The sequence below is a fragment of the Manacus vitellinus genome, unplaced genomic scaffold (genome assembly GCF_001715985.3).
Source record: "Manacus vitellinus isolate BGI_N305 unplaced genomic scaffold, ASM171598v3 scaffold_20_pilon, whole genome shotgun sequence".
NCBI lineage: Eukaryota > Metazoa > Chordata > Aves > Passeriformes > Pipridae > Manacus > Manacus vitellinus.
This window is the reverse complement of record NW_021939471.1, coordinates 765,970-791,528: the sequence shown is the minus strand read 5'-3', so window position 1 is coordinate 791,528 and position 25,559 is coordinate 765,970. Positions and strand designations below refer to the sequence as shown.

The window sequence follows — 25,559 nt, the reverse complement described above, 5'->3', positions numbered from 1 at the left end:
ATAGATGCTGTTCACCTACAGGTGTACATGGAGCTGGCATCTGTCGGTCTGGTCTGTGCTCTGCAGGGAGCCCTGATGGCAGAGAAGGGAAGTGGTAGAGTTGGAGCTCTTCCTGTCTCCCTGTGGATGGGGCTTAAGGATTTACTGCAGCAGTGTAAGAACAATTCATTAATTGGGCTTAACTGAACCTGGAAACTCTTCTGTTAAGGCTTCTTTTCTGATCCAATTATTTAACCTTCTTTTACCCTGTCAGATGCTGACTCCTGGCAGATGAAGCAAGTAAATGTTAAAGGCCAGGCAGCTCCAGAGTTAAAAGGGACCAGCTCTCTCTTCTCCCACTGTAAATGCACAGTTCACAAGTGTGGATTGTACAGAACAACCTGGAATGCACTGCCTTTGCACGTCCTCTCAGGACTGCGTGCTTCACTCACCTTGGCTTTTTTAGTTTGTAAATGTAAGTGGTGCCTTTGTCCTGCAACTGCTTTGAAACTTAGAGGTGAAAAGATGATATGTGTCAGAATAGAATTTTCTAACTAACATTTAGCAGTGCTGTGCCAATTGCAAAACTCCTAATGGCTTATCAGACTAAATCTATTAGTTTTGATAATGCATTGTATAATTTATTAGGCAATTAATGGTGTTGAAAAATAGAGGGTTCCACTGTGTAACTGGGCACAAAGTGGAAGATGGAGTTTTCTACTGTTAACATATTGGTAAAATTCTTTCCCTTTCTGTTATTAAGATACAATTAGCTAGTCAATATTTGCCTTGTTTCTAGACCTTGATGTTTCAGTGGTTCCATTGTGTATGCACAGCTTTAATGAAACTCTACAATTAAGTAGTTGTGTGTTTCCATACTGTTGCTTTTACATGCAGACAAGTTTTTGTACTTTGATAACTTAAATTCTCTCAAAGGGATGAAAGTCCTGCTGCAAATTAAGAATTACCAATAACATACATTTTCAGTGAAGTTGTGCTAAACTTCCAACCCTGCTTCAAAGGCATTGTGATGTTCTCAACAGGTTTCAAATAGGACCTTTGAAATGGAATTTCTGATAGGTTAGTCAAGCACGTCACCATACCGAATGATCAGATGTCACTTATTTCCATTTTAAACAGATTCCTGTGATATGAAAGATTACAATCAAGATGTTTTCACACTTAGCTCATCCTATGCCAGCTAAATTAAGGTGTCAATCGATGGAGTAGACACAGACCTACCAGAGCCTTTATCTCAGGGATGGCAGCCATTGTTGCCTTCGGTATAGTTTGAAGGTGCAAAATCCTTTCTTTAATTGCAAGTAAAGATTTTCGTCTTCTAGTTCCTTTGTTATCTGTTGTTCAGTTTGGCTTTTGCCTGATTGATACAAGTGAGTGTGGGGTCAGGGAGAAGAACATGTAGCAGGTAACCACATCTTGGAATGGGCACTACTGGTAGGTTTGGGAGAGTTGTTCTGGTTCCTAGATTTAGGTGGTGATTAAAGCCTGAGGGTTAGTAAAAAGGATTGTGAACTGTTGCTGTCAGAATCTTTTGATGGAACACCTGGATGTGCCCTGGCTTGAAGCTCACAGGTGTGCATATGGAGAAAATATGTCCCAAATCACTTCCAGTATTTCCAAATGTTTGCTAGGTCAGGGCTTTAAGCACGTTTAAACAGTCATTGTAGGGTGCACGATGGTCTTCTGGGAAAGAGAACAAGAGAACTTCTCTGCCCAGAGAAGCTGTGGCTGCCCCATCCCTGGAAGTGTCCCAGGCCAGGTTGGATGGGGCTTGTGGCAACCTGGGCTAGTGGAAGGTGTCCCTGCCCATGGCAGGGGGTGGAACGAGATGAGCTTTAAGGTCCCTTCCAATCCATTCTATGAGTCTGGGATAATTCTGTGGCAAGTCCACAAGACTTTCCATGGGTTATACAGTTGTGGTGGTGGTGGGTTTTTTAAGCCAATAATACCTCAGTCAGGTTTGTCAGCTCTGCCCTTTAATCCCAGTGAGGACTGTATCTCTTGCTTTCACTCCTTTACTGGATATTGTGGCACTTCTCACCTCTGTGGCAAGTACTCATGCACGTGAGATCATACATAATCTTATACCTCTGGGGTTAGTCCTCTCATCCACAAATTCCTCAATCCCAGAGAGAAGGATTAACAGGACATTTGTTCTGCAGGGCTCTTGTTGTAGTGGACTTGGCTGCACTGGGGCTTCCATTTGTGACTACAAGTTTAGGCATGAACACAATCATCCTGCTGTATTTAGGCACCACACCTTATTCTTTCTGTCTTAGAGATCTTTTCCAGCTCTTGTATTTCTGTGATTGTGTATCAGGGACCTGTATTGGCTGCCATGGTGGTGTAACAATTGACACACCTTTAAGTTCAAAGCTGGGTAACAAGAGGTGTCTGACATAGCTTGAGATGTGTCATATGTGACTGAAAATAGAGATCTGACTTAAAATAATGACTTAGTATTCATTGCAGGAATTACATGTGGCTGATGCACAGCAGCAACCCCTTAATGAACAACTTTATTCTACTGCCATGCTTTCTCCATTTTCGGTCTTTACACATTGATAACAATTAGCAAGGGCTTTCTGAAGGCTGCTCAACTGTAAATGCATCTTGCTGAAAAGATAAACGTGTTTATAGGAGTGTGGATTTGTTTTCAGTCTCTGCTTACTGCAGTTCTCAGGGCTATATTTGAGGGAACAGCATCCTTGAGATTTTTGTGGCAGAGGTGATTGTTTAAATGGTTTTGTTGTCCTTTATTACAGGTCAGATGAACTAATTTCTCGGTATTACAAAAATATTTACCAAGGTTGTTTAAGAGGTAGAATTAGCAGTGATTCTTGCTGAATTGATTCTTCCAACTCCACCAACTTTTCAAAGACAGTGACAGCCTATTCCAGAAAGATGGGGGTTGTACATTAAGTATTTCCACAGGTGACATGTGAGTTATGTTCTAGACTGGCAATTTGCCTTCCTTTCCAAACCGTCCAGGAGCCGCCTCTGCAGGCAGAAGCCAATGTTTGTGCCCTTGACTTCATACTGAAGGAATTGGCAAAGGTTTCTGCAGTTATTTGTCAAGAGTTGATGGACCTGAGATTGTGACTGTGCTCACCAGTGGCCAGTTCTTAAAGGTTTCATCTTGCAGAGTTAATACAGCTTATGTTCATCCACGTTTAATGCACAGTCAGCTCATTTAGAAATGTCTCTGCTCTTGACCTCTGCAAATTGGGGCCGAGGAGCCATTTCCTTATCTGTAGTGAATGCCAGGCTCTCACAGAGCCACCCTCAGCTCTATTTAGTGAATTTGGCATTAAACTTCTGTTAGCTATAGTGCTAACATTGTGGAATAGAACCACGCCTGGGTAGATTCAGGGAAACTGCATAATAGATTCTTGTGTGCTCTAATGAAGAATATGCTCTTTATAGGTCATTTCAAGAAATGCCAACACTTTCATCTCTGTCTAATTTTCTTGGAGCCTCTGACATTTTTAATATATATATAAATATAATATAGACATACATTATCTATACTATAGATACATTTTATATATTATATATATAAATAAACATACATCTGTATGTTTTATAATACTTCAGATATTTCAAGCAGAGATCTGTTCCAAGCAGAGATATAACAGCTCAGGCTTTTGCAGGCTTCCCAGCTGCTCTGCTGAGGTTGTGGAACCTCAGATTGCTTTTGTGTAATGCAGTAACTCAGGAGAAAGTGAGGCTGAATGACAGCAGCTGTGGCCCTGGCGTCACCAGATGTGGCTAAGCAGCTCTTTTTGGAAGAAGTGAGGGCTCACAAAGAACCCCATATGATGGGTTAATCCCCCTGAGGCTTTGGGGGCGAGGAGGGGGAAGCAGTTGTCAGGAGCAGTCCACCCCCAGGCTTTGGAGAAAGGAACAAAGCCCAGCTTGGCTGGGCAGCACAACCCGACCTGCCACGGCGTTGCAGGACGAGACAGAGATGCTTCTGACTTTGTCCTCTTCTTAACCTCATTCAAGGAGAGCCCTTCAAGTCAGCATTCCAGCAAAATCAGAGAATTTCCAAGTGCAGCGAGATGACAAAGGTTGAAGTATTCTGGTTGAAAGGAGCCTCTTTTCAGCCCTGCCTTTTGATCGGTGCTTCCCTGGCCTCCCTGTCCCACTGGGTGGTACCTGGCAGGGGCTGAGCTGCACAGAGCATTTGTTTAAAGGTGATGTGAAGGATTTATGAAGCTGTGAAAATTGCTGCCCTTGAGCTCACAGTATGGCCAACTGGTGTAAGGTACAGTTTGGATCCTTAAAGAATGTGCTGAGCTTTACTTCTGGTTTAAGATAAACTGTTCTTCCTGGTGGTGCTTCTTGTCTGTTGGATTGGGGTTTTTTCCCTCCACCACTGAAAATTATGCATCTCTTCTGATACCCCTTTTTTTCTTTCTTCTTAAAAAGTGTAATTTGTCATTTTGCTTGGACATTTGTGGTGTTTTGTTTTGATCTCATTCTCATTTTGATATAATTATGTATATATATTTCTTCTGCTAAAAATTTTTCTGCTCAAGAAGAATGGTAATTTCTGTCTTGTGTCCAAATTTTATATGAAATATTTACGCAGGTTTATGAGTAAAAACTGGCTGATTGTAGTTTGAAATACCTGCAATGATTGGAGCACTCCAGGATGTGCGGTTTTTTTCTTCTCACCTGTTTTGAACAGTGTCTTTGAGCTCCCAGTGCTTGTTCTGGCACGCTGTCAATAGCTTTAAATGATGCATATGCACTTGAATGGAGGTTGGGGATGAGAGAATGAAGTGACTTTGTGTCTGTTAGCAGTGTTCTCTGATGTAGGGGGGAGTTGGATGTTTGAGGAAACGGAGACTGTTAAGCAAAAAACCAAACTCGACCTTTATGGATTAAGAAAACTACTTGAGAAACATTTTAAAACAGAGTAAAAACTTTTCTGTGTAAAATCTGAGTGAGAAAAAGGGGTTCTACCTAGTCGGAGGTAGGCTGTTCTACTGAACCATATGTATGTAACTAATGCCTTTTTTGTGTGTGTTTTTTTTCCTCCTACATAGTTTGCTTTGTTAAACTCTTTCACCAATATGTTGGTAGAAGAATGTGCTTGAAGCAAAGATCCAAATGTGTAATTTCCAGGCAACATGAATTTATTTCTTCTTTTCTTTAGGAGACATCACTCAGAAAGGATATGAAAAGAAGAGGGCAAAGCTGTTAGCACGGTACATACCACTCATCCAAGGTGAGAAACTGTATGGAAGTTACACCTTTGTGCTTAATCTGTGAAAATATGTAATGGAAAAGCTCTCACTAAATAAACTGGATGAATTATAATAGTGTCTGATATGGCATCTAACCAGCAGTGGGAAGTGGCTGTTACAGAGAAGGAAAGAGCAAGGGAAAAGCCTGAAATTGTTTGGGTTTTTTTTAACTTTTATATGAAATGTTAAATGGTAACCTTCTTGTAGCAAACTTTAGTTTGACAACTGCATCTGAGACTTTAAGACAACTTTAGAAATTATTAAAGTTATTGCTAAAAACAAATTGGCTTCCTTCATTAGATGGAAATGCTCAGTAGTCATCACTGTCATGCTCTAATGTCCTTTTTTTTTGCACTCACCCTCTGCCTCACCTCATTTCCCCTTCCCTCCCTGTACCCACTCTGTTTATTCAAAATACTGTTTTATTATAAACTATTACTTCTGAAACTGGTTATTATCAGACTTGATTTTGGCCATAACTTAAATGCCCAAATTTTTTTTTATTTATTTTTATGCTAAGACACCGAAATCACCTGGGGGCAGAACTGTTGTGCTTCCATTGAGCTTTGGTGTTCTAGAATCTCCCAATTTTTCTGTAGCTTGAGAGATTTTGGTTAAGACAAGGGAAAATAAGAAGCAACCAGGTTGAGTGGAAGAAGTAATGGGACACTGTAAATAGTTAGAGATACTTTTGAACAGTCAGAACATAATCTGATGTTTCATCATGGGGGTTCTTAGCAAAAGTTTCTTTTTGTGGTTTTGGTTTTTATTTGTTTTGTTTGTTGTTTTTTTTTTAAGAACAGATGTAGCTTTTATCTTAGCATATTTATAATCTCTGTAGACCATGCAGAACCAAACTCATTGCTATAAAATGGCTCATTCCTTGGATAGAAGCAGTTTGGATTTTTTTGGGTGACTTTTGACAGTCAGCAATAGCCTCAGCTGCCACAGCTTCTCCTCCTTACCCCAGTTCTCTGGAAAGAACTGTCTCAGTTTTCTGTTCAGAGTGCCCTGTCCTCCAACTCAGCTTAAAGATTCTGAGACAAGGTGAAATATGGATTTTTGATATGGATTTTGACTGAGGATTTACAATTACAAGGAATATTCTGACAATGCCTTCTACTAGAAAATCACATCTTTGTATTTCTGTCTCTTGTTAAATCTCTCATCACCTTTGATTTACTCTGCCTTCACTCCTTTCTCTTGAGAGCAGGGTTTTATTTTTTATATTTTTTTTTCCTTCCCAACCCTTAAACTGAAAGGCTGTTTGCACAAATTTTTCAAGTTCTGAGCTCTCCAGTGTTGCTTAGACAACTACAGCACTTTGTCTTCCATACTTTTTAAAGCAGGTTTTAAAGCTGGGTTGCAGTGTGAAGCACGTTTGTTTCCCTTTTCTGCATGACTACTGCTGGCCCCGTGTCACACTCTAACTCTTGGGGTCTTAGAAGCAGCAGTGACTCTTGTGCAGAGTTTCCAGGGGTGTTGGACTGACTACAGGCAGTTGTCCACTCTAGAAGCCTGCTGTGATATCTGTATTTCCAGTGGTGTTTTGTAACACCTTATTGAGGTAACGTGCTCATTCAGGAGCTCACTAAGCTGACACGGTGTATGAAGTTACAGATGGCTTTGGAAGGAAAAAAAACTGCGTGGGGAAAATATGTTAGTAACACTTTTTTTAGAGTTGTTTTCACTGAAGCTTCTCTTTCAAACTGGAGGTGTTCAGGAGTATTTCATTCAGGAGGAGTGACTTCATATAGTCTGGGTTAACACCCTAACATCCTGGACAGTGTTTGGAAGAAAGCATGTCCTAAGGAGATGGCAGTGCAGATCCATGGTCTCTTGATTTGTCTGTGATGGGATATTAGGCTGAAGCAAGAATCTTGGGTCCCTTTAGATTTCAAGCTGCTTAAAAATTTCTCCTTGTTCAGCCAGGTTTTCTGTAATCACCTTAAGAAGTAGTTTAATAGGCAGCGAAATCCTGCTTGCTTGATACCATGTTTTCTAAGAAATACCAGATTACCTGATTTTATTTTTTTTTTTTTACCAATTCTGCCTAGTTTAGCATTAAGCTGACAGGAATCTAGCTTTAATATGCTAAAAAAAAATTAGTGGGCTGTCTGCCTCTGAGCAGGAAGAATGATATTCTGTCAAAAAGACAAGATTTGCTTAAAACATGAAGCTAACTGCTTATTTCAATTTCCTGACATATGTTCCATTAACCCAGTTGTAAGTTGGAATTTGGTTAATTGGCACAGCTTCAGTGTAGCTCAGATTAGAGTGTGGGAGTCCCAAAGGCTTTGAGCCTGCTGAAATCTTCTATCATTAACAATTTGATTGCAGCATTCCTGATAGGATTCATAAAATTCATTATCCATGAAGTTTTTGCAGACTGATGAGTTCTTAGTCTGTGATGTGACTACCTTCAGAACTGCTAACTCATGTCTTTCTGCAGCTTTATGCCTTGGAAGCATATTCATGCAGTTCTGGAAGTTTAGCTTTTCATGTTATACCTCACCCACTGCCACCTAAAAACTAATCACATGGCAACTCCTGCTCTTCCAGTGTCATGTAAAAGGGATTGGGTTACATTTCTGCTGCCCTGTGTAGCTGAATCTGTGGGGAGCCCAGTTATTACCCAGACAGTGTTAAATAACTCCACAGAGCGCTTGGTGAACAGAAAAAGACAGCAGTGGCTGCAAAGCACATTTTCAATTAACAGGAAAATTAAGCAGAACACATCACCATTCAGGAGTTGCATTCCTTTAGGCTGTTTTGTGTTCTAAAACTCTAAACCTGCACTGATGAAGAGTTAGTGCAAATGTTAAGATTCCTCTTAGAAACCATAAAACCGTGTAGTTACGTGAAAATACTAACTAAAATGAGTTATATTTCACTAATCCAACCAATGCACTGTGCAAAATTAAAACCAAGTGTTGAGCAATAGCAAGCCTTAAACAGTAATTAATTATTTTAATGAAGTAAAACTTAATAGTCAATAATTGGCTTCCTCAGTCAACCTCTGTGTGCAAATTTCAGATAAAACTCTGAGGAAATAATTAATTATATCTGTAGGCAACCTGGCATGCTGCTTGGTGAACCTTCCCCAGTGATGGATAACATCAGACATGTGGCAGAAATGGATTTTGAATGTGGATAGAGCTGGGGTGAAAGAACCTTCAGGAATAACCAGATAAAATCAGAAGTATTTACAGAGCCTGTCCTGATGGGCACCAAATCCTGTACTCCCTTCTTTCCTTGAGCCAAGGATACTGTATACTAGAGTATATAGTATAATGTATGTAGTATATATACTGTGTATATATATGTATTTACTATATATATACACACTATATCTATATACTTTATATAGTATATATACTGTGTATGTATATACTATAGATACTTAGTTGTCATCACTCCGTTGAATTCCAAGAACCTTTTGATGGTTCCTGGCAATGACAGGAGGTGATTTAGAACAACCTCAGGGTCCTGGCCATGCCCCCTCCTGGCTACTGCAAAAATCAACCCTGTCCTGGGCAGAACCAGGACATTGGAGCATTAAAAAATTCATCTTGGGGAGTGGAGTGTCATGTTGGATGTGAAATAAAGAAAATTTCTCCTGCACTCCAGTAGGAACTGTTGGTAACTGTAGACTTCTTCTTGGTGCTTGCCATGCCTTTGCCTGAATTCTGCTGATACTGCAGACACCTGAAACCATTTCAAAGCTAATTTAACCAAAAGGAAAGATGAAATATGAACTTCAGAGTTTAGGACAGAAGCCATGAAGGTGGTCTCCAGTTCCTTTTGTTAAACAGGAGTTACCCTGGAACAATTCTCTGCTACTGTGGTAATTTCCTGCTCACCTACCAGTTGTTTCTTTAAAAAAAGCCACACACAGGTATTTTCTGGAGTTTTAATAGCTTGGCCAGTGTACTGTTTCTTATCTATCTATCTATCCATTTACAATATATAAAAATAAATTTTATATATCTTTACATATAAAAAGATAAATAAAACAACTGCACTGTTATATGCATATAGTATTTATAATATATGTAGTTTTTTTAACCACAGCACAGCAGCCACTGCTGCTTATCTGTTAGATGGGAGCACCAGCTCCTGCAGAGTTTTCCCCTTTGCTTAAACCTAGTTTTAGTTAACTACATCCTGGCCAATTCCTTGGGTGCTGTCTGAGCAAGAAAAGCAGCCACAAATTCCCAGTTCTTTTCCATTTGACGTGTTTTGCTGAGTTGGAGATGGATGTTGGGCATTAGCTGAGGGACTTCTGCTCTGAAAATGTGCAGGTGCTGCTTGATCCTCCCTGTTTATGTGTATTTCTGCTGAAACTTCCTCTGGAGAAGGTGAGATACAAGGTTGGGAAGGGAGACAGTCCTGTGTGGATATTGCTGGCTCTTGCCCGTAGTACAAATCTCTCCATCATCTCTTAGGCAGGACTCTGGGAGCATTAGTTTTGATAAAGCTTCAGCAAAAGATGCCTGGGGGAGATTTTTAAAGGAAAAGGAAGATAGAGAGCGGGGAGCCTTGTTGAAAGGAAAAGATGACTGCGCTGCAAAGAAAAATCATACCTCGCTTGGCTGGAAGGGGAGACATTCCAAAGGATCTCTCTAAAGCAGAAAGACAGACTGCTGTCTGCTCTGTGAGCTGAAGCCAGTGGGCAGTGTCTGCCAGGAGTGTTCATTTTGCATCCTTACACTTTCAGATGCTCTGTAGCTTACCGTGCTCTTCCTTATTCTTCCCAAAGCTTATCACTTCCAATTAACTGGGAGTATTTTTTGTTCCGCCATTGTCTCGGGCACACGTTTTTTCCATCTCCTGGGTGTCAGTTCTCTGTCTTTTACCAGGAATGGTGATGTTACCATGTAGGTGCTGGTCTTGGGCTTCCCTTCTAACAGAACTCTTGCCTTATGATGGTCATTTCCTTGATCTCCTGATTTCTTTCTGATCTTTTTACGGTATTACTGGTTATTTTCAAGTTGCCTCTTTTACTGGCTGAATGAGCTTGCAGCTGCAGTCAGTGTCCTGGTGCTAATTTACAGAGCAATCCCTGGAAATTATTTCACTAGATTTAGTTAGTGCTAGGGAAACTCCTTGCTGAGTGACTTCATTTCTCCTCTGGTGCCAGAGTGATTCCACTCTCACTAAAATTATTTTCTTTTGTACTTTTCTCTTCTTTTCTTCCTTAGCCCTTCTGCTCCAGCAAAATTAAAATGTTACCATTTTCAAGTTTTCATTTTTAAGGAAAGTGATGATGAAACCTCCTCTAGTTTTGGTTAAGGCTGGCATGTCCCATACTTCTATTTTTCTTACATTTTCATTATTTTATGTCTCTGAAAAATATTTCTGCAGCTACCAGGGATACATACCCCTTCTGTTCCAACTAAAAGACTGGACCAGGTGATCTTCAAGGTCCCTTCCACCTGGGTTGCTCTCTCATCCTATATAACTGTGATTTTTGTTTTTACTTTTTTGTGGGTACTTCAGCCTCGCATTCAGTTAAAAAGGGATGAGTTTTACATACCCTATAGCACTCAGTGCCTGTAGTTCCTTTTTTTAAGGGATGTGCAACTTACTCTTGTGTCTTGGAATCTGCAATAGCTTTTATAATTTCTTATAATTTATAGGAAAAAAGTGTAAGTACCTCCCTTGATGCTACTCCTACTTTATATTACAGGTGCAATAGCTATGATCAAAGTATGTCCAAATTTTAATTGGCTAATTTGGTTGGCTCTTGGTGTAATTGGTTTAAATGAGATATGTGAAAATGTAATGTGATCCTGTGGGCTAGTTGAAAAAGATCTTTATAGTGTCACTGCTCACAGTTTCCCAAAATATCAAGAGATTGCTGTTGATGTGCTTTTTCAATTCAGTGTGGTTTTTGGTATTGCACCTTTATGACTGAATCTCATAGCATATTCTTTTGAGACCTTGAATGTGGAGACTGAGCTAGTAGATTGACTATGTATTTTGTTCAGTTTTTTGGTGATAAATTACTTTTTCCTGAAAAGTAAGACTCATCCTGCATCTGTCTGACTGTATCTGTTTAGGTACCACAAATATTTTTGAGCTTGCTGTCAAGGAAAGAAACAAAGTGTTGGTGATTTCACTCTGTGAATTTAAAAAAAAAATCATTCAAAGAAACCAGTCCTTGGGCAGGTGGTTCTAAAGTAATCTGAATTTAGGTGGTGAGGTCCAAGGCACTCACCCTTTCTCATGGTTCGTTTGGTGGTTGGTTGGTGGTCACCACACAAGTAATGGTAAAGGCTACCTAGGTAATATAAAGCTTAATAATGATTTTAAGGGGGATGTATTCTGTATGGATCTTTATGCTACAGAATATTGGTTTGAGGGTTTAGAAGCTGGACAGTGACTGACAGGCAGAATCCTCTTATGTCAGGAGAGCTGGGCTGCTTGTGAAGCATCTCCTGAACTGCTGCTTAAAATAGACTGTTATTTTGAGAAATTGAAGTTCTGACTAATGACATGTAGGTATTCTGCTTACCAGCATTGTCATAGTGTCTAAATAAGCATCTCTCTTGCTTCTGGGTATTTCCTTTGAGACAATTTAGTTAGCATTTGGATTCACTTAGTTGAATCCAAATCTTGGCTTGTATTTGGACTCATTGAATTTATTACAAGTGTCTTTTATGCTTTTGTGGTTTTTGCTGTTGTTTTGTGCTTCCTTGAATGGAAAGTAATAATGCCCTTAAAATTGTTTCATATGGTCCAAGTGGAAACTTTATGAGCTGGAGTTTACTGCCTTGAGTAGAGGAAAATGTTGTAGAATCGTGGAAGATGCCTTTTGTTATCATCATTATTTTTAACTTTGTGAATTTCTGATACCTTATTCTGGGTAATAAATTACACTGGGTAGACCCTTGTTCAGTCCCACTGACCTGGAAGGTGTGAGCACTTAGATTATTTTTGGATCCTGAAGACAAAAATGTGTGCATCGGGTGATATGTTCTAGGATGGGGTATGACAGTAAAGACTGATGGCATTGAACTATGACCTGGAGCGAGGACTGGATACTCTATAACTGAGGTGAGGCTTCTCCAACCAAAACGTAAAGGGAGGGCCTCAGTCCTCTGATTTCAGTCTCTAGAGGAATAGTTTTCTGCCCTAAGTTTTCTGTGAAAAGATCTGGAACTCTGCATATATGTTTTGTGTAGAACTTGAACATGTCAGGTCATTTTTATGAGAAGAGTTTGCTTTCTTCCTTTACAGTTCGGAGGGAAATAACTGTATCTAAAATCCTGTTTAAAGAAATCTGGAATTTTGGAGCTGCACTTGAGGTGTCTGTTGTCTTTTGTTCCTTTCTTATTCCCAGACCCAGGGAATAAGGTAATAATAATAGCTGTTTGATACTGTACAAAGAGTCTGGAGTTTCCTCTCTGGCCTCCCTCTTCCCCTCTTCTCTCTACAGAGCTGTTTAATATGTTATGTTTTGAAAATTTGATCTCTGCTTACCTGATGCCAGGTGTCTTGAGTTACACATCCTCCCCAGCAGTGCCAGCAGAGGATTTTCCTTGTCCTGGCAACTCTTCACTGCTCTTAGAGTAAAATCATTTTTGCTTGTATAAATCAAAATTGCTAGAAATGTCTGTATTAGTCTTGATTCTCCAGTGTTTGTGGTTGGAAAAAGACAGTAATAATTCAAATACTAACTTTAATTTCATCCTGTGGAAGTGAATTTTTCAGTTAGTTGGAACAAGCAGCCTCTTTAAGACTTCATTCTCGCTAGCTTTGGGTAAATTAAAAATGGACAACATGTGCCTTTAGTGTATTTTTCAAATATTATTTTTGTAAAGGCTTCATTCAGTGTGAATGAAGGGAGGTAGCCTCATTATCCATCTGCTTTTGCTGAAGGCTAAGGTAGTGATTTGCATAGTAGAAGAATAAATGAATGAGCTCACCAAGCTTGCAGAACGGGATTTTTCTGGCACACAATTGTGTAGCCTGAGAGTGAGATGCACTGTCTTACTATTTTTACCAAAAAGTGATGTTTTTCAGATTCATCATTGGTATTTTTGCACTATGATATGAAACCTTCTTTGAGAAAGCGAAAAGGAGGACTTAAACTGAAAAAACAAGTTGTGGTTTCTAACAGTGCCGCTGCTTTCACACCTCCTCCCAATTTAAAGGGAAGTTCTGAGGTTCATAGATACGTATTTCATCAAAATACACAGTAACTCTGATTCATAACAGTCTGTTCCATAGTTTTGGGAGGAGGAGAGTGTTTCTATTTGGCGTTGGTAAGTTTTTGTGCGTTCCTATGGTTGTGTGTAGTCATTTTCTTCCCCGCTCCTCCTGCCCCCAATACTGGTGTGGTCAACCAGCTGGTGCTCAAGTTGCACATGGCTTGGGAGCATCCTGCATGCAGGTTGTCATCTCCTGATGGATTGTACCAGTCAGCTCATTTTCCACCTGATTTTCCCCCCACGTTGGATCACAAAGTGGAAGAGTGGCTCTTACAAGTCCTGATTCCAAGGCTCTGTAGTTACTACAAGACTGTAAACAGTAAGAGTAGGGAGTTGAGTAGAACATGAATCTCTTTTTCTGCTTGCAACTAACAACCCTCCTGAAGGAAAAAAATAGCACACAAAAACATTCTTCTTTTGTTATCTTCTTCACCCAGGGTCTCTTTTGGTGAGAACACAAAAAAAAAAAGATGTAGATATGCTGTTGTCCAAAAACTTCATAAGTGTTCTAGTTGAGGGAGCCTCCCAGCCCAGCTGCCTGTTCTGGTCTCTTTTGCATCACTGTAGTTATTGTGTTATCCCTTTTTTTTTGTTCAGGCTTTGAGGAGATGATTTGCCTCAACCTTTTTAATGAGATCTGAAGTTGTTGTTTATCGTTTCCATATGAACAAATCTCGCTTGACTGTTGGCTTGTGGTTTGCAAAGGAACTGGCCCAGATTTTTCTGGAGTGGTGTCTTCAGCTCAGTGAGAGCTGCTTTCAGTAAATATTTGCATTTTGAAAATGTAATTTTCAAATTTTGAAGGTGTAGTTTTGTTTCAAAAATGCATTGTTTTCAAAAGGCTTTAGGGTAGGTAGGAAAGCAGAAGCTCTTCAAGGGAAGGAAGGAGTGAAATGAAAGATATTATCAGCCCTGTGTGGTACTGTGGGCTGAGTAAACATAGTAAACTTGGTGCAGCAGGTCTTAAATGGGCGAGGGAAGTTTCCTGTTAAACACAGCACTAAGCTAAATTTGTGATAGGATCATGCAAACCCCCTTCCAACTACATTGGAGTTTTCACATTAAATTTATAAGTGTACATGTATAATAAAACTGCAAATGTTAAGTTCCTAGTTCATATTTGTATAGTCTTTGATGTATCAAGAGTCAACAGGGATTCTCCTCATTTGGGGGATCGAGAATTGATGGGGAATATTTAATTGTTACTGTCCCCCCCCTTTGATTTCTTATTTCTGACGTGCTGGAATGTAAAGGTGAGATTCATCTTCCTGAACATTAGCCAGCCTAAAGGTGAACAACTGCTCTGTGTTATCTGGAGCCCTGTTCTGGCAAGGTGCAGAGGAGAAAACTAGAGAGTGGTTTGGTTCCTTTTATTTTTGTTATCCTAAATGGGAGTGGGAAGGTCTGTCACGATTTCTTGAGTACGTGAAGCACCCAGCCAACCTAGATTACAGCTGTAGCTGTCAGGCATCTGCAGCTGACAGTAATTTTGCCCTCAATATCTGCAAAGGTTTTATTAGAGAATTAGAGCATTTTTTTAAACTGTGAATCTTCTGAGTATTGCTCTGTTAAATGGGTACAGATTAAAATGCAGTTAGAGGATGAGCTTTTTTTTAAAGGTATAGTCTTAGGGCTCCTGTTGAGCCCTAAGAGTCGGTGCGAGTTAAGGTGAGTGGGTGTTGAGGGTGGCAAAAGAATGTAGATGTGGGGAGCAGATGTTTTATTTGCAAAGCTGAATTTGTACTAAAATAAAACTGTGTTTCAGGTGTGGATCCATCCCTGCAAGCAGAGAGCAGAGTCCCAGGCTCTTCCCAGGCCACTGCTGCTGTATCGAAACAGCAGAAATCCCGTTCCACCAACTCGAGGGACGAGCGCTTCCGATCTGGTAAGGGGGAGAAACGTGGCTGAGACATCACGTGTCTTAAGAGGAAAAGTGCCTGTAAAGTAGTACCTGCACCTACACAAAAAGCTGGAAGTGCTTTGGAAGAATGGAAGGGCTGATGAATGTCTTTTGTTTCCATACGTGAGAGGTTTTGTTTGAATCCAGACTGGAGGAAATGCTAGAAGGGAAAGAGACTATAGACATACATTCTGATGGGTTTCTTACTGTGAATTTTACCATGCTTCAACAGCTTTTTCATGTTTGCTGAGAAAACAAGATTGGGTTTCCAGTCTATAAAACGGTTATTTAAAAACTTTGAGGACTACAGTGTGTGGGTTTGTGGGACTTTTTTGCTTGCTTGGTTGGGTTATTTTGTTAAGGGAAGGTTATATATTTATTGTATCTCACTTTCAAATATTTCCTGGTTTAAGGCAAGTGCACAAAAAAGGGAAATGTCACAATGGATATTCTACTTCATTTTAAATGGACACCACAGGGACAGACCTGTTTTGGAAACTTGTGTGAAAATATCAATATCCTCATTGCATCCTGTTTCCATTGTTACTTTTCAGGTGGTTGAAGTGCACTGTTTCCCTGCGAAATTCCTGTCACAATAGTGAGGAGAGGCAGGTGTTTGGAAGCTTTTCTCTCCTAAATACCTTTGGACTTGTAGCTGGATATTTTTCTGTTTGTTTTCCTGGGTAATTACACGTCTTGGGTTTGGGGATGAGAAGTGCAAGTCCTGACATGCACTGCACATCCTTAACATGTGGTTGGTCTTGCATCACCTTGCCTTGCTACTACCTGGGCAGAGTGGTTACTGCGTGGTATTTGCACTGCTGATGTGTAAAACCTTGCTCCAGAAATGGAGCTGATGTGCCTGTGTACATTCCTTAAGGCTAATTGAACAGTGAGAGTCATGAACATTACAGATGTGCTGTTGTTAAACTAACAGAAATAAAAATCTGCAAAAAAAGAACACAACTTCAGCTGGAAATCCTTGGGAGGTAGTCCTTGATGGGGACTGCTACATCCTCCTGTGGTTTCTCATCACTGCTCCCCTAACTCATGTTTCATTAAATATTCCTGCCCAGAACAAGTTCTTCACTTGGAAATCTAAGAAGTTCTTAGTTACAATACATGTAATTGGATTCCTTTTTTCCTTTAGTGATATATGACAAGGCTTCATGTTCTCAGATGGTATCAAAACCAAATAGTGATGGTTTTGCTTGACTTAAGTTAAACTTATGTCGATGAAAGGTAACATAGATATGGCTTTCAGAAGCCAATATCTTTTCCCCTTTTTCCTCCCTGATTTTAAGAAAAAAAATTCTTCAGATTTGTTGCATTAGTGATTGGCTGCTTTATCTCAATGAAAAGACAATGTTACCTTTTTTAACTTGGCTCTGTGCTGACACCCAGTTGCCTGTTGTGAGGGATAACCAGCTTCAGGTCCCTTCTCTCAATCTCATGCCTTATTTATTCTTTAGGCTGCTGGGGGAAAAGGAGGGTTTGTTGTTTCTTCTTTTTTTAGCTTTCCTTTCAGTCTTTATTTCTTGTTTGCCTTTCTTTGAATCTTGCCAGTTCTCCTGTGTCTTTTTCAAGAGTAGCTGGTGTGGGTGGGATGCAGCTTTTCCTAGAGCGGGATCTCTTTCTGGTGCAATTATAGGTACTTTAGAACCATCAACATAAATTACTTAAAATAAGCAAGCAAGTGAAACAATTTAGCCCTGTTATGCAATTAATCTGTCACTTACTTGCTGTAAGCACTTTTTTTAGTAGTTTCTCAGAGGAGTTGTCCATTTAAATGAACTATATTTTTTTATCATCCCCAGATTCTTGTCTTCAAACAGTAAATGTTACACAAAAAAATTCCAACAGTGAATGCTATCAATAAATACAAGCTTGCTGTCCTGGCTTTAGCTGGAATAGGGTTGTTTTTCTTCTTAGTGGCTGGTACAGCACTGTGTTTTGGGTTTAGAATGAGAATATATTCATGTTTTATTATTCTTGTTCTAATTCTATTATTATTATCATCATCATATTTTATTTTATTTAGATTATTACTATTCTTATCTCAACTCACGAATTTTACCTTTTTCCAGGTCCCTTCCCCATGCCACCCAGACAGTGCTGGTTGCTTTACCTGTTGGTATTTGGAGATCTGTGAGCAGCAGGGACACTGGGCAGCCTATAAGTGTCATTTTTAATTCAACCAGCTGTAGAAATTCTTCCTCCTGTGCCTAAGGCAGGGACAAGAATCGAAGGCTGACAAATGAGTAGAGGCTATAAATGGGAATAAAAAGTGCTCTTCTAGTAGCTGGAGAGTTTAGGAGCTGTAAGGGTTTAGGTGATTTATAGGCCACAAACTATTTAGTGTTCCTCCCCCATCCTTTTTTAAGGGCACATGGAAAGAAAGAAAATGAGAATAGGTACATAAAACAGAAGATTGTGTAGTTTACTACAACAGAAGGAAAAAAAATTTTGAATCAGTTATTAATTGTTGGTGCTTGTTTGCAGCTTAATAAAGTGCAAAAATCTTAGAAATGTTCCTCCAAGACTACTACTTCTGCTTTTGAAGGGCAGTATATGTAATTTTTCCTCACTTTGGTATAGGTATTCTTTGTGTTAATGAAATGCTGGGCTTCTGTTCATCACTTTCAGTGAGCACCATTGAGCATTTGTGTTCTCTGTTCTCAGAAATGTGACGTCTTTTGGTCTGATTTTAGCGACTGTTTAATTCTCTGAAGAAAACTGAACTCCACAGTTCTTACATGGTAAATCACTTTCACAGTAAATTTTAAAGAATTTAAGTAACAGCCAGTGGTAGAGAGCTTCTTTTTGCAATTCCAATATTCAGTCTACTTTTAATTTATACTAATTTATGAATTTTTGTACCCTAAGCGTTCTGCTTCTTCGAAATAATTTCATTCCTTTTGATTTTTTTTTTAATTGAAATCTGTTTCATCATGTCTGTAATGGAGAAAAATTTTTAAAGGAAATGCAGAATAGGAACAAAGCGTTCCAGGGAAGTGAAAGCAATTACTTCATTGATTTGGCTGAGAGAGGATGTTCCCACTCAGCTGTTGTCCAAGGACGAGATGTTAAAAAAGATTTCAAGCTGGAAATAGATCTTAATGAGCATAGAGGGAGTGATGAGTTAAATTGGTGCCATAAAAATGAAACATGGAACAGAATAAAAATTCATCCTGTCTCCTGGTTGCATTTTTATCATTTAATCCAGTCTGTTCCAGGTTTTTGAGTGGGAGTTAGGACTAGAGAAAGAGGTGGTGCTGATTTTGCCCTCTGGAAATGGAATAAAAAGTAGTTCCCATGCTTGCTCCTGCAAATCTGTGTGATGTTTTGACCTGCCCCTCTCTGCTTTGTTAAAAGGCATCAGCACACCCTACAGCTAGGCCTTTTCATTCCCAAAATGCACACCTGCCTAAGAATGCTTTTATTTTTTTCTCTGCAACGTTATTTGATGACATAATGTACTTATATACAGGCTATATTGTGTGTTATTTTACTCTTTGGAAGACTTTTTCGGAAGAAAAACAATTTGTTATGCTCCCCTTCTTCCTAGGAGATGTTAATGTAACAAAAATGTCTTTTAAATTAAATATAGATCATGAAAGCGGGCGCATCTCATAGTTACTGTCTCTTTCTAGAAACATTCAGCTTGGTTTTGACTGGAAGTTCTGCCATGAAAATGTGTCCTGCAGAATGGGCATTTTGCCCCTACTTTTAAGGCTGCAAAACCAGCCTTTAATTGAAGTTGCATCCCACTTAAACTTTCTGGAATTTTGGGACACAAAAGGTTTGCTTCTGGTTATCCGTGGGAATAAACTTCAGTGGTGGGCAATTACAACTAGTACTAAAGATCAGGAGAAACCAAGACTTGACAAAAAGCCCATATGTGGGGAAGGGAAAGGGGGCAGGGAGACATAGGGAGAGAGGAATTAATTTTTAATTCATAAAACATCTATTAACAAGTCCTTGGTGTAAAGGGCAGCAACAAAAATCTAAAAAGGGGCCCAAGATAAAAAAAAAATCTTATATCAAGAGATAGAGGTTCTACTGATTATTTTTTCTTCTTCTTAATATTTTTCTCTCATAACAGCATCATCTTTGAACCTTGCCTGTTAGTTGCACAAAAAAGTTTTTTTTTGAGATAAGCATCTACACAGGTGGGATGGTATATTTGCATATACACATGTTTTAAATACAGCTCTGAACAGATTATCTGGGGGGAGTTGCAGACTGAAAAGTGACATTATTGCTGCAAAGAACTGGTTGGTGTCTGGCACCATATGCCCAGGGCTTCTGGTGATTTTTAGGATTCATTTGGCCAGACTGAAGGAAACAGTTTGTTAGGAAGAGTCCTGTGCTGAGTATGACTAAAGGGGGTTCAGGGCCAGTACCAGAAATGGTACTTTTTAAACAAACAAACAAAAATACGGTGTTTTGCCTGTAGTCATCACCAAGGTAAATCCCTGTAGGCACAGGGGCAGTGTAATTCTATTACATTATATGTTACATGTAAGTTGTGTAAGTCTGTGTCTGTCACATGCACTTACATACCTACAGATAGTTTCATACCCACAAATCTATCAACCTGTTACATCATTGCATCTTAACAAAAGAATAGATTGATACTTAATGAAAGAGTACATATTCTCTTTCAAATTGAATACTTAAAATCTGAAATTCTTGTATAGCAGCTTCCATGTAAAAGACGTGGTCAGATCAGTGCATAATCACATACTCACTCACTTTTGGGCCCTGTCTTGCTTCTGGACAGTGTAAGTGTACATGTGTTGCATGTATTTTTCCTGAGTTTGAATCTTAGGTGGTAAGTTAAAGTATATTTTTGGTCTGCCTCATTTCTCCTCAACATCTGTTCACTTCTCATGAATTTTTTTTTCTACGTAAGTTTTAGCTTTTGACACCTGTGCTGGTTTAAAACTCAGAGGGAAAACTAATGCTCCCTTTTTCCCCTGCTCCTTCTGATAATGGAGGAAACTAGGAAAGATTATAAGTTGCAATCACAATTTACTAAAAAATCTCAATAACCACAACAATACCGATCTCTTCTCTGTGCTGACCAGCGACAGGACATGAGGGAATGGCCTGAAGTTGTGTCAGGGGAGGTTTAGGTTGGATATTAGAAAAATATGTTCCCCCAGAGGGTGGTTGGGTACTGAACAGGCTCCCCAGGGCAGTGGGCACAGCACCAAGGCTGCCAGCATTCAAGAAGCATTTGGATTATACTCCCAGGCACAGAGTGTGACTCTTGGGGATGGTCCTGTGCAGGGCTGAGGGTTGGACTCGATGATCCCTTCCAACTCAGCATATTCTGTGATTTTGTGACTGAATTCCTCTTTAAGCTCAGTTTTCGCTTAAAAATCAGAGAAGGCCTATGAGCCTACTAGGGTAATTTTTGCTTTCTGGAAAGTTTCAGAACTTTGTGTCTTTCCCCTGATTCTTCATACAGAATCACTGAGGTTGGAAAAGACCTCTAAGATCATCAAGTCCATTAGCTTCTTTTTTCTGTTTTTTTAATACTTGCATTCTTTGTGAGACCTTCAAGTGTGCATCTTGTGCTTCTTTTCCCATCATGGATTTTGAGGGTGAAGAGTCAAACACTGTTGCCAGTTTACAGAATCTGTGTTGAAACTTCCCCCCCAAATGAAAAATAACTCATAGTTCAGAACTAACATACTGGGTATTCTGTAACTTCAGTGTTTATTTCAGGGTGTTCTTCTGAAGTGCTGCTTGCAGAACCTTTTCAAGCTGATTTAATGAGAAAAAAATGTGTCAACTTGACCCTGCGTGTATCCTCCCTTAGCTTTGGAGAGCATTGCTTCTGCCCTGAATTCGAGCGCGAGGCAGGGGTGTTGATTCAGTGCTGCTGATGAACTGAATCTCTTAACCTTTTCTGTTTGTTTTCTGTGTAGATGTCCACACTGAAGCAGTACAAGCAGCACTTGCAAAATACAAGGAGAGGAAGATGCCTATGCCCTCGAAGAGACGCTCTGTCCTGGTGCACTCTTCGGTAGAGACGTACACGCCCCCAGGTACTTGTTGTCTGAACACAGAGACTTAACAGAGCTGCCTGGAGAAGCTGTGGCTGCCCCATCCCTGAAGTGTTGGACAGGGCTTGGAGCAACCTGGTGTAGTGGAATGTGTCCCTGCCCATGGCAGGGAGTGGAATGAGATGATCTTGTAGGTCCTGTCCAACCCAAACCATCTGGGGATGGTCCACCTTGCCTGCTGAACTCAATAGCAAAATATAAAGAGCAAATGTTTGTTGCTAAGTTGTTAGTAGGTTGCACTAAATTTCTTCTATATTCACATCTGTGTTTCCTGAGAGTCAGGTCTCGGTTGGATTTGTGCTTTGATGTTTTTCCTCACAGTTTTTAGTGTCTCACCTAGAGATACTGTATCTGCTGAAGGTCCACATGAAAGAAGTCAGGGGGAGCAGGTGACCTTTATGCATTACATATGTTCTCTTACATCATATCTCACTTGGAGGAGATAATCTTAGCAAGCCTGTCAGAGCTGGAAATACCTCATTTCATGTTGCAGAAGATTATTTTTTTTAAAGTTGAAGAAAATACCAGAGCATTAAGTTGCTGCTTTAATTGCAGAGCGCTCATCAGATGGTTTCAACTGTGAGCAATTTGAAACAGTTAGAAAATCATATGCTGTGATTGTTCAGACTGTTTAGGGCAGAAGGCTTCCTTTAATTTTTAAGGGGAAAAAGTAATCTTCCTGTTGTCTCACGATGAATTCTCTAGAGGTTAAGAAAATCTTTCTCCATATAGCATGTCGTGCTAGCAAGCCAAGTGGTTTGGGGCCAGTGTCTTGTATACAGAGAGGAATTTCCTAAGCTCTTTAGTTCTGGGGATGTTCTCTTGTCTTTTGTAATGTGACCCAGGAGCAGAAGCACACTGACCTCTACTGCCCTTCTCCATCATTTCTGGTTCTTACCCGTCTTTAAAAAAGGAGGTCTGGTGTGCTGCCCTCCTGCTTCCTGAGCTGTATTTCTTCTTTCTGTTCTTTCCATTTAAAGGAAATTCCAGGCTTTTTTTGCTAGTCTCACAATTTAGTATGTTGATTTTGTGAGTTCTCCAGGGATTTCATAAGTTAAAAATAATAATCTTCTGTACTGTATATGGCCTTTATGACCATAATGTTTTTGCCTGGAAAATATGTTAAGTATCTTTAATTAAAGTATCTTTTAAGAATGACTGTTAAAAAAAAAAGTTGAGATGCTGTGGGGACAGTGTTTGGTTCTGTGGTAAAAGCTGGCTTGCACACCTGTGCAGGGGCATGGCAGGTGGGGCATCCCAAATAATACCAGCCTGTCACATACCCATCTGCACAAGCCCAGAGGAGCACCAGGAACAGCAGCAGGCAGGAACCCAAGTTCAGGACTTGGAGAAGGGTCACCCTGTCCAGGCTCTCCTGGGGCTGTTCCTGCAGAGCCTCAGCCCTCCTGGCCAGGTGTGAAACCCATCAAGACCAGTCAGCAGTAGAGCACCTTTTGGACTGAGGGGGATGTGTGGAGGGGAGGGGGATGTGGGGCAAAAGTATTTTGGAGCTGCATGAGACTTGTTATGGGATGTTTAGGTGAGGAAGCACAGATGGGGAAAGGGGTAGACTTCGGGAGGAACAAGTACAGGGGAAAAAAGCAGGGCAAGGGGATGAAAAGGGCTGGTGATGTGTAAGTGGTACATGTGCCTGGCCATGCCCCCACACCTGACCCTGCAGTGTGAGGGGCACTTTCTATGAGATCCCTTAATCTCTGTAAGAGAATGGACCACTGGATGAGTTCTGTATCATGGGAAATCAGGACATTCAGAAATATTCTGGGGACCTGCTTCAGCTACATAAAATCATAAAAATATGTGTCTTTTTATGGACCTGCCTTTATTTGCAAAATTAGCTCAGCAAGAAGTATCTGAAGTTGCAAACAACCCAAATAGTGCTGAGCATCTAGTCTTGAGCCATTAACCCTCTGCCTGAAATCCTTGTATTGGCAGGAGTTAATGCAATTAAAACCATGCTTTGGTATTAATAACTGAAATTTTGTTACAAACAGCTACCATCAGGTAGCAGGAAGGAAGCATTGGATTCATGTTCTTTATGCTGAGGGTGGTGAGGCCCTGTCACAGGTTGCCCAGAGAAGCTGTGGCTGCCCCATCTCTGGAGGTGTTCAAGGCCAGGTTGGACAGGGCTTGGAGCAACTTAGTCTAATGGAAGTGTCCCTGCCCATGGCAGAGGGTTGGAATGAGATGGTCTTGAGGGTCCCTTCCACCTCAAACCATCCTGTGAATCTGTGATTCTAGGCACAGTATTAAATTCAAACACAGCTCCTAACTGGCAGTAATGGAACTGCTTTCATCAGTCATCCTTCCAAAAATTTTAACATACTTTTGGTGTTGTTCTGTCGAGTCTCTGATCCTTCCCACATGGATTTCCTGTGATCAGAACTCGAGCAAGTTCTGAGCCTTGATGCAAGTCTGGCTCAAGGGTGGTGGCTTCTCTGTCTTGGGTCAACTCCCAGCCAGGAAGAGCTGGAAGCCAAGGATGTGGTATTATGTCACCACACACCACAGATTAACCCCTGCAACTGCCACAAGGCTACTGCTGGCGTGACCTTGCTGTTTCTTGGTGTAATTATGTTTTGATATTACAATGCTTTTACTGTAATCCTTCTTTTTTATATGCAGTTAATATTGTATGTTTAAAGGGTTTGAGGTTTTTTCCCCCTCCACTCATGTAAGACACCTGAAAGCTTAGAAATATTAGTGAGACTTCATTAGCCTTGGATCTGGGTAAGGAGATATTGTCAGAGTGTGTATTCTGTGAGAAAACTGCTTTTCCTGTAGTTTAATTTTTTTCCTCCGAAGTGATTTTAGATTGTAAACGTGGTGGTTTGGTTTGGTTTTTTTTTTTTTCAATCCTTGGCTGTTTGTAATCCTGTCTTGTTCCATATTCCTGTAATTGTTTATTTTTGTCTGAAAGAAAGGGAAGGTTGCAAGCACTGGGGGACAGGTTTGGCTGTTCTCCAGGAGCAAATGGAGTCAGCTGCCAAAAGCTCCAGGCATGGCAGCAGACCAGAAACATCACACAAGGCATGGACCCAGGGATGGGGATGCACCACAGCTGTATCTCAGAGGTCAATTGTTTGGGTATTTTCACTGAAAATTGTCATGCTTGGTGAGGGAGGTCAAATAATGAGAGATCTACTATTTTAACTTTGGAAATGCCCGTTTGCTTCTTAGGAAATGGTTTCTGGTTTTTTTGTGGTTTTAGGCTGTTAAAGAGCAATTGTTCTGAAACTATTGGAAATGCACATATTCTTGAAAAGCAGAAAATTAAACAGCTGGTAACGGAAATACATTGCCCAAGATGAGAAGTAGTTTTTAATATGGCTTCAAAGATTTATATGGAATTGTATCTAGCTGAATGATTGTGTTCAGAGGATTAAAAACATAGCCAAAATTAAGGTTGCAGAATTCCTGATGTAACCCAGCCCAGATTTCCAAGTATGGAAGGGACTGTTAGAGTATAGTAACAGACACCATATCTTATATAAAACATATGAAGGATCAAGTTCTTAAAATGCAGCAGTCTCTTTAGGAGGACAAGATTTCTTTCTGTAATAAGAGTTTCTGTATTTCACTCAAAATCAACAGGGATGTGTTTGCTTGATATTTAGAATGACCTTTTTATTTGTTGTTGGATGGATAATGAATATGGAAAGAAAACTTCAAAGGGAAACTTCTGGAAAGTTGTAAATAACTGAATGGTAATTAAATTAGGAGCCCTTTGTCAGACTTCTTACAGCAACAAAAATGCACCTAGACTGAAAAGATGCTTTACTAAGCATTTCTGTGTAGTGCTCATTAATACCAGTTTATGTGGTTAAAATTCGTGCTTTCTAATTACTCTTTCGTTGAACTTTAGAGCACTGTGCTTTTTTTACTAGTTAGTTCTCCAAATAATTTGTCAGAAGAATCGAAAAGTGAATAATTCCCCCCAAAGAAATAAAAAAGGAAATACCCAACAAGAAATGTAATGGGATTTATTCAGATGGGATGAGATAAAATTTACCTGTTCAGAACAGAAATATTTTTTCAGTGGAGTAGGGGTGGGATGGGATGGGATGGGATGCACACTGAAAGT

The 25,559-nt window shown here is 40.0% G+C and overlaps 1 protein-coding gene across 1 annotated transcript in view; it reads left to right on the top strand.

The window, feature by feature from the left end:
- The first annotated feature begins 1,240 nt into the window (after positions 1-1,240).
- DIP2A (disco interacting protein 2 homolog A) overlaps positions 1,241-25,559 on the top strand; it is a 63,297-nt gene continuing 38,978 nt past the window's right edge. The window contains exons 1-4 of the mRNA XM_029959586.1: positions 1,241-1,262; positions 5,168-5,239; positions 15,243-15,362; positions 21,320-21,439. Coding sequence (XP_029815446.1) covers positions 1,241-1,262; positions 5,168-5,239; positions 15,243-15,362; positions 21,320-21,439 — 334 coding nt within the window. The remainder of the gene's footprint in view (positions 1,263-5,167; positions 5,240-15,242; positions 15,363-21,319; positions 21,440-25,559) is intronic.